The sequence below is a fragment of the Battus philenor genome, unplaced genomic scaffold (genome assembly GCF_028537555.1).
Source record: "Battus philenor isolate CCGP_79_NKW_IND1 unplaced genomic scaffold, ilBatPhil1.0.hap1 SCAF_27, whole genome shotgun sequence".
NCBI lineage: Eukaryota > Metazoa > Arthropoda > Insecta > Lepidoptera > Papilionidae > Battus > Battus philenor.
This window is the reverse complement of record NW_027181690.1, coordinates 9,117,150-9,132,646: the sequence shown is the minus strand read 5'-3', so window position 1 is coordinate 9,132,646 and position 15,497 is coordinate 9,117,150. Positions and strand designations below refer to the sequence as shown.

The 15,497-nt window shown below is 32.3% G+C and overlaps 1 protein-coding gene across 1 annotated transcript in view; it reads right to left on the bottom strand.

Annotated features, from left to right (window-relative positions):
- Positions 1-1,160: 1,160 nt before the first annotated feature.
- Swim (Secreted Wg-interacting molecule) overlaps positions 1,161-15,497 on the bottom strand; it is a 91,343-nt gene continuing 77,006 nt past the window's right edge. The window contains exons 6-9 of the mRNA XM_068768855.1: positions 8,583-8,717; positions 7,606-7,802; positions 2,987-3,126; positions 1,161-2,402 (exon numbers count right to left, since the gene is read on the bottom strand). Of these exons, the coding sequence (XP_068624956.1) occupies positions 2,268-2,402; positions 2,987-3,126; positions 7,606-7,802; positions 8,583-8,717 (607 nt within the window). The 3' untranslated portion in view covers positions 1,161-2,267. The remainder of the gene's footprint in view (positions 2,403-2,986; positions 3,127-7,605; positions 7,803-8,582; positions 8,718-15,497) is intronic.

The following is a 15,497-nucleotide window of genomic DNA, read 5'->3' as shown; positions in this document are numbered from 1 at the left end:
ACGGTTTCGATATTACACGGTAAAACACGGTTTTGAAATACATAGCACGATTTTGAAAAATATGTCTTGGAAATTTGAATTTTTTTTTTCCATTCAATAAGGGGAATACCCCAAATTTATTGCTACAAAAAAATTTCTCATTTCGTTTTGAGAAGTGAAAGTACATATGCGTTTTGTCCTTTGTAAATGAAGTTTTATAATATGTAATTATAATTATTAGTCTTTGAATATATTTTTTGTTGTATTTTTTAATTTTTGTATTTCATCATAAAATTGAATTTCATTTATTTTTCTCAATAAAAACTTGAAGGTAACTTCCTTTTTCATTTATGTAGTATTTGGAACGAAATTTCAGCTATCATAAAATTTTACATCTTAAGATTTGGTTTCGATATAACACGGTACACATTGTCTTTATTTATATTATTTCAAGGTTTCGTATAACACCGTTTCGATATAACACAAGACAAGGTCTCGATACTACACGGTATACCTTGTTTCGAATAACACGGTTTCGATATAGCACGGTACGAATTAACCGTGTTATACAAGGGACGCCTGTATTACATTCTCTTTGCATATGTGATATTAATATATTTTTATTTTAGTAAAAATGGCCATCAATATAAAGTTAACATATTGTGGTTGTCAAACCATTATGTCCAAAATACAGTTTTGTGAAGATTTTGTAATTTTGACTGTGACTAGTCTGATTTGGTAAAATTTTCTTATAAAATATACCAAGTCTAAATATTTCTAAAAAAACTGTTTCTATATATATTCTATTTCTGTATATTTTTCAGATTTTAGCTTTCTTCTAATTAATGACAATTTTAAAAATTAAAAAGATATGTATGTGTGTATATATATATATATATATATATATATATATATACACCTTTCAATTATATCCTAAAAATTCAAAATGTAAATTGTTTGAAATGCATTCAGAAAATAGAAATAATGTCCCTAAATAAGCATTCCCTTTGTTTGTAGAAAGTTTGAAGGTATTCATAATTAGGTGATTTTGTAACTTAGGTTGGGTGACTTAAAAATAAAAACGCAATTTTAATTTTGATTATATTTTATTTTACTTAGTTACAATGTTATAAGTACTATTTAATAATAAATACATTGTTACATTATTGCTTCTACATATTAAAGCAAATATTAATGTTTAATAAATCAGTTAAGACGAACATGATGCTATTATATCATACTTAATGATACATTATCTAAGCATTAGATAAATATATCTAAAATGTAAATCTAAAAATATATTTTATTGTCTATTTAAGTATATTTCGTAATGAGATATTTTAAAGTTACCTACATTCTAATATACGTGAAATAAAAATTCTAAGACTAGTGGGGAGTGATTTTTTTAATGTATGGTCATTTAAAAAACACTCGTATAAGCATTAAAATGGCAGTTAGATTCACAAAACGACAGTGATAGAAATACTGTACAATTATAAATATGTTGAATAACGCAAAAGCGACTTACGTGTTCAGATTACAACAAAAACACCTTAACGATACATTTAAATTTTATCACACCAGTTGTAGCGTATGAAAATCGAATACAATACGAGATCCTTCATTCTTAATCACAAAACGATACGTATCAAAATTTTTTAAAAACAATCTCTGCACACAGAAACGATATATCAAATATTACACATCGATATAACAAATACGCGGGAAAACACGCGTATTGATGTCATTATCACCTGTCAACATGAAAGACATTTCGTTCTACACTAGATGATTCTATATTTTTGAAACGTTTCTCACTATACAATTCTTAGCAATTAAATTCCACTCTGTAAAAATACAATACAGTGCATTACAATAAAGTTATATAATTATCGAAAAATACATTTTAACTTTACTACACTAATATAACAGAAATATTTAGTCAATGAATTTCGATAGACAGTTTCTGCGAAAACATTTTTGATAGCGTGTCCATAAATTTTAGTGGATTTCAAAGATTTTTGACAGAGGTTCTATTAATTCAAATCGATAGCTAGTTTCAACGAATTTTTAATAGGGTGTCCATAATTTATGATCGATTGTAAGTCTCAATGATAATATTTTTGATTAAATATCTAAGGAGTTTTGATACCAGCTACATATACAGTGGGTTCAAGCATATTTTATCCGAAGTTGCGGGTACTGTTGAACAGTATGAGGCCATCCCGCGTCTGCACCGCTTTCTGCACGACGCAGAGCGGCGCGATCAGCCCGTCGTCGGCCCGCTGTTATTTATTGTTGGCCTCGGTGACGTCACTCAGTGCGGTCACCACGAACGACTCGATGTCCGCCTCATTAGACCCTCGGGCAATTCTGAAGTATCCGTTCTCACCCCACTGGCGTCCCCAGCTGTTTGCTACCAACTGTGAATTATAATATTAATTTATTTCTTCAGTAAATACCTAATTAAAACTAAATTAACAAAAATACATTTTTTTTAATTAAGAGCAATTATGACTAAAGCGTTCTTGTCAGTGAAAGTATTTAGATTAAATAACATTCATTTTAATATAACAATTAATTCTTATTTAATAAATGCATTAGTATTAAAGAAAGTGAATATAGTTTTAAAAATCATTTGGGTCTTTCAATTTGGATCCCCTTTGTGTACCACAGAGTGATAATACTCGCAAGACCTTTTAATAATACTTTACGTCCAACTAGTAATCATTACGTTGCTTCTAGAAACTTTAAAATTGATAATATACCGTCAGATACCTTAATATGATTTTATGGTAGATGTATGAATTTATACAAGTAAACAAAATATTAGAATTTGGCATATAAACCTTTACATTAAATATGTATTAACTAAGGTTTCAAAGGTTATACAGGGGCCTCGGCTGGAGTCTATGCATTATGCATTAGATTGGGTTTATGTTGTAATGCCTTAAACGAAAGAGTTCTTGTAAATGGGGCTGGCCGTTTGATTTAGAGAAAATCTTACCCAATATCTGTCGCCACGATCCTCTCCCCAGCCAATGATGCGGACGCTATGGTAACCCTTCAGATCGTTGTTGCCTTGGTAACTACGCCGGTAAACTCCGTCACGGTAATGGAAGAAGTCTTGATAAACAGTCATCACAGCTGCAAGAACACAGTACGGAGTTAAGAGCCGAAAATAACTTCTAACTCAAGTTCATTCGTGGAAACCGATAAAACCGGTAATACTGTACTAAACGTAAACTGAACAGAGAACAGAAGCCCGATTCAGTGAACTCGATAAACTTAGTTTTAGTTGCAAAGGTTTGAACAACGGTTCATTCATTATACAGGTGATTGGTTACAGGTGTGTGTGGTTTAAAGGAGTGAGTATAAACCAAACTTTTTCACCCGTTCCTTTTTCGATTTCAAAGCAATGTAACTTTTTTTTATTGGAATGCGACATGTTAAAAACTTTTGACATTAAGTTGTTAAATATTTTTGAAACTATTGATGTATGGTTAGGGTGTAACATACATTAATTGAAGCAAAATGAGCTCTATCTTCAGTCCTATAACGCTTTTACATCTATAACCAATAATATTCTAATAGACATGGAAGATAAACAAATTGAAGAAGGAATAAAAAAGTTATAATGAATTCAAAAATAACCGTGAAAATTATTATTAATTGTAGATTAAATATAACAAAGCATATTTAATCTACAATTTTACCAAAAAAAATAATGACAGCAGAAACAAACGTCATTTATAAGTGTCATAAAGCACCAGTAATCTTTTACGTATAAATGGGCCTCTACAATAATTATATTCTTAATTATGTATGTATTTATGGATATAATTTACGCACATTTAATTCCTTTGAATCCTGTTAGTGATATGTTAACATTGTTATTATGTAACAATAATACATAATATATCTATTTGAGTCATTTTAATGTAAATCCATGATGTAGGTTCACCATGAGTTTTTGGTGCGGACGTTTTTATTTTTCATAATAAAATAATTAACGGAATTGCATCCTTGTTAAAAATCCATGTAACTAATACCTAATCTAAAAATTAAAAAAGATGGGATTGATAATTAACGTATGAATCACAATACAGTGAACGTAAAAGTAAATGGAAAACTTAAATAACAAATCTATATTTTTGATAATATGCTATCAGGTAAATTGCGATAGACAGATATGCTATCTGCGAACAAGTTAGGATTATTTTACATTGAGAAAGAAGATTTTATCATTGAGGGACTTTATCTATATCTAAAAATTGTTTTGTTTAAGGCACAACCCTGGTGTAGCCAATAGCCGCTGGGGCCTAAAAGTTCTTGTGTGGCGACCACGAACTGGTAGACGCGGTGTGGGTCGTTCGCCCACTAGGTAGACCGGTGACATAATTAAAGTCGCATTATTCGCTGGATGCTGGCTGCGTAAGACCGGTCATCGTAGCAATTTTTAGAGAAGGCCTATGCCTTACATTAAGGGTCTAACGCCAGAAAGAAGAAGATCACTGCATTGGATTAATAACCTTGGAAAGAATTATGCCATAATTGTGCTGTATTTTTGATTTAATAATGTATTATTAGTCTTTGTCAAACCCCAATCCGCTGAGCTGTGTTGGTTACTATGAATCCTCTATGGATGAACTTTAAATAGTTATTATTTATGGACATTTATGAGAAATTTATCTCTTTTAGGTAAGTATGTCCCATATCACTGGCCACAATACTTTTAGGAGTTAAATTATTTTTGTGTTTTCTAATTCAAACTCCAACGCCGATTTAAATTCATGCACTAGCAGTGATATATTCGCTGCCGTTGTCTGGGTTACTTATAATATGTTAATAGTCTCTGTATATATGTAAATAAACCACCACGATCACATCTGTCAATTTCCTCGCCATCAAAGAAGGAACTAATACGTGCTCAGGTAGTCCTTGTCACCTGTCATCGCGGTAGACATCCGTCATCTGTCATTCGTGGTACTACAGTTACATGTCCTGATTATTTAATAACGCGTGGTGTTCCTAACAGCAGCCTACAGTTTAACAGATCTAAACAAAGTTATGTGTCAATGTCACCACTTGTCTATGATTCCATCGTGTTTATAACGCAACAAATGCTTGTATCATAGTTGATGTAATAAAATGCAATTGTTTGTCTTATCGCACTGTGTGTGCGCTATACACATTTATGCCATAAAAAAGAACAGTGTTCTTATTTTAAAATTATATATCTGTTTTTAAATAGGAATCGTGGATTTTATAAAGAAATGTAGTAAAACGTATTTTTATAAATCAAATAATAAATTAAGTGATTACTCTGAAATACCTTTTATTTAACCTATCACATCACAACCGCCATCAAAACTATCTTTGGTAATTCATCCATGTGTAACAATTGATACCTTACTCATTACTTTATTGAAAATATATATATGTTATATAGGGGGGGCGACAGAATTTTAGAAAGTCTAAGTTGGGGCATGGCACTTCAAGTTCGATAAATATTGCCTTTAGGCATACTCCTTGTAACTGTCCAATAAATTCTAGAGCTACTTTAAATATATATCTAAATACAATTATCGATAAAAACTTTTTCTTCAAACATATCTCTACCACTGCAACCTGAGGTCGGAAACTAATTTCATCATCATCATGACAGTCCACTACAAGGTATAGGGATCTCCCAAGGATCGCCATAGTGACCGGTCTTAATATGAAAGTAGTCGAGTGTCTGAGCTTCTTGAAAATGTCTACCCACGCCGCGTCTACCGGCTTGTGGTGGCCATTGTAGAATTTTTCAGCCCCAACGGTGGAAAGTAATGTATTCTTTCTAAATTATCCCAGCTAACCCTAAGGGTCTAAAAAGCCAAACTTCTTGTTCGAGCAGCTACATTGAATATTCTTAGCTTGGAAAGAGTGCAAACGGCTGTCACAAGGGTAATTTAAATAATTCTTGGTTCCCTTCACGCCTCGTTTTTGCAGAACTACAGGTCTTTATCATTACGAAGCAATTTATTCTTAGAACACTTCTAGAATGTCACAGAGAAATTCCTTCGATTCCTGAATCAAAATACTAAAAAAATGCGACTTTCACAAATTTAATTTAAAAAAAATAACTTTGGGTTTCACATGCACCTCGTTTTCATAGAATTTTAAGGTATTAGTATTAAAAAGCTATTCATTATTAGGACACTTCTAGAATGTTATAGAGAAATTCCTTCTATTCTTTAATTCAAATACCGAACGACTGAACAAATGACAGTGCCTTGTATAATATTCCGACGATACAGCGTCTATATGAAGCTCTATTTACATAACAAATTTAACAATTTACTACCATAACTATTTAGGACTCTGCCATTACAGATAAACTTTTAAATTGGTATTTACATTCTGAAATTATTACAAAAAGCATCAAGTAAGGGTTACATAAAAAAAATATTTTCTTAACTATCTTTCAGAACTGTAGCCAATTTGGAATGGTGTGCTCTGTGTTTTTTTGATAAGCAGTAAAATCAATTGTGATTCTGATGTAGTGGAATTCATCATCAGACATAGGCCTGCTACGTTCACCGCTGAACATAGGTAACCTTAGATTTTAAATACGACCGGTTAAAAGCGGCCTGAATCCAGTTTTATGGAAATATATTTTGTTATTTTTATTTGAGGAAAAACTAACCTCTTTCGACAATACCAATTCCGTCTAGGTTAAATAAATAAAAAAAGGAAAACAAACCGAGTACAACTCGGTAGGTAATCAAATTCATTGTTTGTACTGATACGATATCATTTATATATTTTTCGCAGTACTTTTCACAAGGGCAGATAAAACTGTCAAAATGTACAAACGAGTCGAATGTGTGATGTGTTTTTGTATGAGTAGTTTGCGGTGATATGTTATCTGTTACAAAGAAATTCAATTAACGATAATGTCGTTCCAAATCATCTTGCTTGTTTACGATTCGGCAACCGGAATGGGACACTGCAGCGTATTTTATCGCAATTTTACTATCACAATGTAAATATATTTTATCAACTCTATAAATATATCTATATATGAATTGTGATTGGTTATAAGCTTCAAAAAAGTTTTACTTATTTGCTGTTATTTAGCGTATAATATAATCTTTACAAAAGTCAATGATTTTAATAATAGTAAATAAAATTAAGATAATGTAGTAAGAAAAATCGTTTTCAAATTTCGAATTATTATATATTAAAATTAATTATTGTTTACTATCTGTCCCCGCAGACTGCCAGAAGTTATCAGTCTGTCGCATTTGTAAAGAAAAAAAAATGTAATATTTTGTAGAGCGATCATTTTATAAATGGCTTAAAGGGATCGGAAAGTAATGTCGCTTTCTTAAGTTAAATTCACACAATTACATTTTAAACAAGTTTTTATTTCTAATCAACAATATATATTATTATTCGCCTTCGTTATCAACAACCTTTTGTCATCTAATATACAAATTTTCAATGCCGGAGCGGTAAAAATCCATCGTTTTTTCTGTAGAATATGTCGACAGAAACGACATTACTTTCCGGTCCGCCTAATTATATCAGACAAGGATGTAGGACTTTAAAGCCTCTTTTAAATTGGAAAAAAACACTTACCCTGTACAGGGCCAGATTCCATGATGTCGTACATAATGTCCTTCTCCTTGCTGAGCTTAGCTGGTGGTCCGACCTTGTATCTGGAGGTGCGTCGTTTGACCAGGGGACGGCAGCCGTCGTCGATGAGGGTACCTCGTGGTCTGAACGGGCAGCGAGTAACTGACGCCTTGTAGGGGAAGCAGTTCTCGTCCACTAGACTGTGATAGATAATGATTTTTTTAAAATTGGAAAAACAAAAGGTACATTATTAATAAAGGTAACTGTTTTTAAACGGTTTTATTTAGTTCGACCCGTATGGAATTTATTTGGACCAAAATTAGAGATTGAAATTTAAGCACCTTCCCATTGTCATATTGATCTGAAATTTAGTACATACATTTAATTTAGATGACAATACAATATAACAAAATCAATAACATTATAAATCTAAGATGGCCGCCGATATAAAATGGCGGATTACGTATTTTTCCTTAACCCCCTAAATATAGGTATCAAATGAAAGGACTACACTAGTAAAACACGATGATTTTGTCAAAATTTAAAATTCAAGATGGACGCCGTTCCAATATGGCGGACTAGGTACATATTTTTCCACAATCACCACAATATGGGTATCAAAAAATCGTTTAATTTAAAAGTTTTTTAAATATATTTATTACTAGATGTAAATTTTTAAAAACCGCACGGTTATACATGGAGAATTATTATGTAGTTGCCTAGTCAATCGCGTTCTAGATGAAGGAGTCGAGTTCGATGCTCGAGTCTGACTATCCGTGCAGCAGGTTAAAGAGACCTTGTATTGATTTTCATCATCATGAACTACACTAGCAAGGTGAAGGGGGCATTGATTGAATTAGCGGAGCTGGTGAGTAACAGATAAAAACTGAACGAGCACATGACTTCCTTACTACAGGACATGCGGCGGTAGAAAGAACACCTTAATAGTAATGATTGTTAAAATATTACAATAATCTTACCCATGACCTCTGGCGAAATTCCACGCTACATCGATATGTCCACCATGGCAGCCTCTTTGGGCGCGAACGTTACAAGAAAGCAGCGTTTGAGGACTCAACACCATGTTTTCCGCGCCGTTTGACTGGATCGCGAATCTGAAATTAAAATTGACGATGTAAAAAGCTCGCCTTTAAAAAGCTTCTGCAGGGGCGGCATAATCTATAGTGCAGGGTGTGCAATGCCCACGGGGGCGCCTAGGTGCTTCCTGAGATAGCTAAGAGCATCGTCTTGGACCATCATGGTACAACAATGATATGACAGAAGCGGTTAGCCAGCGCGGTATGACACACGTGTACCTACTTATAAAACAGCTTGTTGGAATATGAAAAAACTGTCTTGTTACGACGGCAAACTTAATAGTTATAGCCGCGGGGTGGGGGGTCAGGCCTAGAGGGCGCCAGGGTTTCATTGCACAAGGGCGCTACACGAACTAGAGCCGCCTATTGTGGTATCTTCACAGATCTATGCGCCTTTGAGACTTCCGTAGCTTAAAATTGATCATTATTATACTGCTTATTTATATAAACATCATTTTGTCTCTGCACCACCTAGGTTTGACTGATAGAGAACGCCTAAACGTAAGTAAGCCTACACAAATATTGTAAAAAGAGTAAGTAAATGAATATCTAACATTTTTTTTTTTAGTATGACCTCCAATTCTCGCGTACAAGACTGCCATGGGTTGGATATCTTAGAACAAAATTTTATAAATAGACCTCAATTTGATTCTAGTTATTATTAAACATGGCCCTTCTTCTATTTTTTGATTTTGATGATGTAACCATCATCATATCAACTGAATGACGCTCATTGCAAGGTATAGCACTTCCCACAAAGATCGCCACGGTGACCTGGGCTTGTGCTGCCATCCAGCAACTTCTGTGTCTCGTGGGTACCGCTTGAGAAACTCTCGGTTCCAACCGTCTCTGCTCATTGTCATTTCAAACGAGCAATTCTTCGAGCTTCCGTAGACTTAGTTCTTCTACGAATCTCCCCATTTCTAATTCGACCCCGCAGCAAAATCCTGAGCATTGCCTTCCTAATATTAATAAATGTATAAAGAATGATCCTTATGATGTTTATAAATCAAAATTGATTATTTAAAGTTAATACAAGTCGTAAATAAACGCTTGAACGATTCTGTCAGGGTAGACTCAAGTGACGTCCACTTAACCTCTGCTGATCAAGTACTTTGTACCGAAATAACATTTCTCAATTACATCAACTTATTAAACGCGGTAGCTCTGGCTGTAGATGGAATAAATACTTAAGAGCTCTTCAATTTACATATATACGCATATATATAAACATACATACATTTATATGAACGATTTCTTTTAGATAATAACTTATATTATAACACAGATGTATCTTTAATTATTTTAAAGTAAAATTGTTATTGTTGAATAAAGAATACCTAGCGAAATTGAGGTGATGAATTTAATCACCCAAAAAAAAACTTGAGAATGACTTCACCGAGAGGGTTGTTTATTTATGTTTACTAATCCATTACAAAAAGTTTTTATGAAATAAATTATATGGTATTATATGATATTCTTAAATTTAAAATTAGGATTTAGGGCTAAAGGGTCTAGAACAATTTTTTTGTTTATCATTTCCGCAAATGTTTTTTAAACAATAGTTAAAGCAATTATTTCAAAGCTATATTGTTACAGCTCACAGACGCCCTCTACGAAACAAAGACCATAATCGCTATGTTTAGCAAGCGGGTTGGCGATCGCGGTATGATATTGAACGCTGCTGTCCATCTTTTGAAAATTTGTTTGTGACCAGTGGCAATCCTAAATTTGAACTGACCTACGATCGCAAGTTTTAGTCTACTTCAGACCCTAATCAAGTAGCAAATGGGGACCTTTATTTTTTTTTAAGTTTTTGTATTTTTTCTTAACAAATCTCAAGCCATTACGAGCTTAATGCGTTTACATAATCAACAAAGGAGTTACTACTTAAATAGAGCTTATAAAAAAGTGTAACAAGCCTGTTTATATTTATAATGTAAGTCGCTAGAAGGTTCTTATTCTCGTATATATATTGTAATTTTTAATTTACAAAACTCTCGTATATATATTGTAATTTTTAATTAATAAAGTTTTTTCCAAGAGAGTGTTTAGATATCTTATTAAAGATTGCTCGAACTTTCCTATTATGAGTAATTCTGGAGTACGAAAATTTCAATAATATAATTTTCAAAAATTCTTCCAAAAAAATTTTTACTCTTAACCTGAAACTAAAAGTAATAAACTTGACTATTTTCGTCAGTACTTTCTATTTTTTTATTTTAGATTTTAGAAGATATGAGAGATTTAAATGCGTGAATATAGTTGCTGTCAAGTAATATATGGTTCATCATGAGGCAGGGATGACCAAACTGCGGTTCGCGAGCCACATTCAGTTCATTGAATGGATTTTTTTGGCTCCGATTGATTGTCGAATTATTACGACTTTAAAATTTATATTACTTATATCAGCTCCTCAGAAATCGAAACAAATTACTGATGTGAATAATTATTATTATTCCACCATTAGCGAAATCTAAACATCGATCATAATTAATTAACCGTCATCTTAAATATGATTAGGAGTGCTGTCATATACATGTGTCATTATATCTAACTTCAATACACAAATAGTACTTATATTTGAATAATTTTAATAAATATGATTTATGTCAAAAAAACGTTTTGCGTGTTTTAAATGCGTATTCAATTGCGGTTCGCAAAAAAATTTAAATTCCGAAAAATGACTCATACCAGCAAAGAGCTTGGCCATCTTTGCCATAGGGTATCAAACGTCAAAGATTGCAGAAATAATAAATAACGCAGAATACAGAAAGAAATAAAAATTTAAAATTCGAATTGCTTAATATTCAAATTAATGGCTTTACTGTGCTTGCAGGAAGTAATTGGCCAGTTTCATTCTAATAGCAAATAAAAAATAATGTAATATATTTCAGAGTGATGACTTTATACAGGGCGATTGGAAATACGTATGGAAAATTTTAAGATTTTTGTTGAAAAATGAGGTATACATCCATCCAATAAACCATGTATTGTCAACTTCTTTTCTTTATAAAGTTTAAAATAGTACACTTAAGGAAAACTCAATGTTGGCCGCGACTATAGACAAGACAAGGGCGAATCTCTCAAGCGGCGGGCTTGAAGTACTTTTATTTTTAACTGAAGCGTTCTTAACTTTTTGCACGAGGAAAGGTTCTCACAAGTGCCGAGATTGTGTTACGGTTTAGAAATAAATCAGGGTAACACGACACCGGTGTTACTTTTACGGCACAGATAACGCATGCGTTTCAATTGATGACCTGTCAGAGCATTTATTCGTAGAGACGAGACTGATATGGGTTCGGTTTCCGGACGAATTCACGCGGCTACTCTCGATATCAAGTTTACGGCCAGTCACAACAGACGTTCTTAATTTGAATGTGTAGTGTCTTTTTTTATTATTATCGTAAATAAAATTGACAATGATGTGTATCGGAAAATAACCATCTAAATTTGTTTCCTATCGAGTTTTGTATAACTTCGTAGCATCTTACAGTATCGCATATGCGCTCCTAACGAATAAGAATTTTCTTTTTTAATATTTTCTTTGGAGCATAAGGTTCTTATTTAGAGGAAAAAGGGAATGATTGCGAGAATAATTGTTAAAAATAATACTTTTCTTTTCCTATACAAACCGCAGAGTAAACAATGTTACACAACGGTACATACAACTGTTTTTTCGTCGAACAAAAAGTCTACTTAAACAAAATAAAAAAAAATTACATTTTTACTGCCTTTGTATTGTACAAAATAGAAAACTTATCTTTACAAGTTTAATCATTATTTATTGTCCTATTAAATTAATAAATAATACAATCACTTTAAAATACGATTTAATTATTTTTTTATTATTATGCAACAGGGCAAAAGCCTTTGGCTTTAAGTCTGTAGGGAGATAGCAACATAATTAAAAATATAGATACGAACATCTATACAAGTATTTTTAAAAGATACACAAAACAAAAGATTTACTCGCCTAGATTTCTTGCTCGTAGAAGCAAATCATATATACTAATAGAACACGGAGTGTACACTATCGTTTCTACAAAGCGGGTTTGAGTTCGGTTACGTTGGCAGTAAGAACGGTTAGTTAAAAAAACTTCTGATGATCGTAATAGTGGATGGACAGCAATAGTAAAGCCGTAACCTCATGCTGCTTCGATCAGGACCGAACCACGCTCAATACCACAGCATCCGAAGAAATACACACCGCTGAAGACTGGCAGAAGTGGCGTAAGAAAGTGCAAGACCATCTTTTCAAAAAGAGTCAGTAGTTATGGATACCACGGAAGTAGTATGGAGTCGTCACAGATGCCCACAACAAGGTACAGACCTCCATAGATATCTATGGGGGATATACCATAATATGGTATGTGGTACTACGGTACAGCTGCTGCCAATCCTATGAAAGCTTGTTTGTGAGCAGTGGCATTTATATATAATTAATACACAAAGTGTGAATTATCTAAGATTATATTCCGGGAATTGAATCTATCTACGTTCGCAAGTCTCAATCTACTGCAGGGCTACCGCTGTTCAAGTTGGAAATGCGGCTTTTTAATTAATTTTTTTAAAGATTTTTTTTATTTTTTAATAGAAAAACGGGAGCAAAGGCGGGCTTAGTGTGAACTATTGCAGAGAACGAATACATAACAAACTCTATTATTTAAAAATGTTCTAGAATTTACTACACTTTAAAAAAAAATTAAAAATCTTTTATAATCTATGCAACATGTTTAAGAATGAAGTAAAAAAAAATAAAACAGCGAAATTGGAATGAGTTAGCGTGCGAATGTTATCTCGCGTCATCTCCAGCCAGTCTTTCGTACATTCGTTGCGCATTGTTTATCTGTCAGTCAGTATTATTGCACGCGATTATATTCTGCGATACGGACCCGGTTGTTTTTTTTTATATCTGCAAATAAATTATTATTTTAGGTTAAACGAGACTTATATGGCACTTTCTCGCGCCTTTTTCTGAGTGGCGTTGGCGCCGGACGCCAAGGACTACTTTTACTTCGATTTATTTTTTTTAATTTATTTTTACATCCTACGCAGCGAAAGTTGGTTTATTATCTGTATTTCATTTTTTTTCAATTACGATAACTCAGACTGTTATTTAACTCGAATTTCTTTACTCAAAGTTTAATTGAATGTTACATAAATTTTAACAAACTAACTTTCCAGAAAGACTATGTACATTTGATTTTAAAGAGTCCAGAAAACAAAAACTTGTAAAAGAATCTCATTGTAAAAATAAATCATATTTAAGTGATAATAAATCGTAGGAATAAATTGATTTACCAGTGTATTAGGATTAACTTTCAAGTGATCAAAAAATCCCGTCTGAGTTTCTTTCGGGCTTTTAACCAGTTAACTGTGATTGACGAGTATACTCGTCACAGAAAGTGGTACGTTTTCGTGTATTGACGAGTATACTCTATATTTATAGTGACCATTGTATATTTAACGCGCGTTTCATACCCTCGTAGCTTTAAGTTGAATTATGCCAATATACTCACGTTTAATTTGATTCTAATTTCACTGCTAATGATATAAAAATCCAAATAAACAGAAGTAGTCTCTTTAAATGCTTCTATCTTATATCTACATCTATATGAATAGATTAAAGACTTCGTATACCAATAGATAAAATAACGTAACAAATATCAGAGTGATCATTGTGTATTAATTCAATGTGAAATAAAGTAATAAATTTGGTAATCGGTAAATATGAGGCAACTGTTAAAGGGTATAAAATTTCCGCTTTCGAAGCAAACTTTTAAATGTTTTAATAATCTTTAAATTATCTGACATTTATTAAGATTGAACTACGTAGAACACAGTATGGCGAAACATATAAAAAAGATGAATGAAATAAGTAAAGTCATTCTCAAATTATGGCGTCACTTGGAATAAATAGACATTCGTTGTTAAATACATAGATTGAACACAGTAATAATTATGATAAAATCTGCGGCATTTTATAAATTTGTTCTAATAAAGGAAAAGAGAGTAGTGATTTTTAGGTTTAGGATAAGAATTAGTATTACTAATATTATCTTTTCGTTCTGTGTCACCGTGGTAAGCGAAATTAACTAGTTACGCTACGAGAAATTATAATAGAATTTGTTTAAAAAAGCTTACACATTACTAACCTTATTTATTTAATAAAACACATCTTATAAATCTTAAAACGGCGAACTTAAAGCTAAAGGCATTTTATATTTGTAAACCATATTGACAGTGCAGAGACAATTTAATGAATATAAGTAAAAAAGAAAATATCTTATGTGTAGTCACTATATATATATATATATATATATATAATATATAAAATTCTCGTGCCACGGTGTTCGAACTTGAACTCCTCTGAAACGGCTTGACCGATTTTTACCAAATTTTATATGCGTATTTAGTAGGTCTGAGAATCGGCTACTATCTATTTTTCATACCCCTAAGTGATAAGGGTTGTTCACCCTTAAAAATTTTTTTTATTTTTTTGACGAAATTTTTTGTTTTTATTTTTTTATGATACAACATACAAAAATACATACAACCCTAAATTTTCACCCCTCTACGACCAACCCTTATTTTTAAATTGAAAATTAAAATATTTTTTTTGCAAAACAACGTTTGCGGGATCAGCTAGTATATATATATATATATATATATATACACAAATAAATATGCGGATCTATAGATATATAAGCCGATTGAGTGTTACTGTCACAAGTCACTTCAGACGAACAATTTTTTTAACTATGTAAGGACTTTGATTTATATGGGGATATTTTG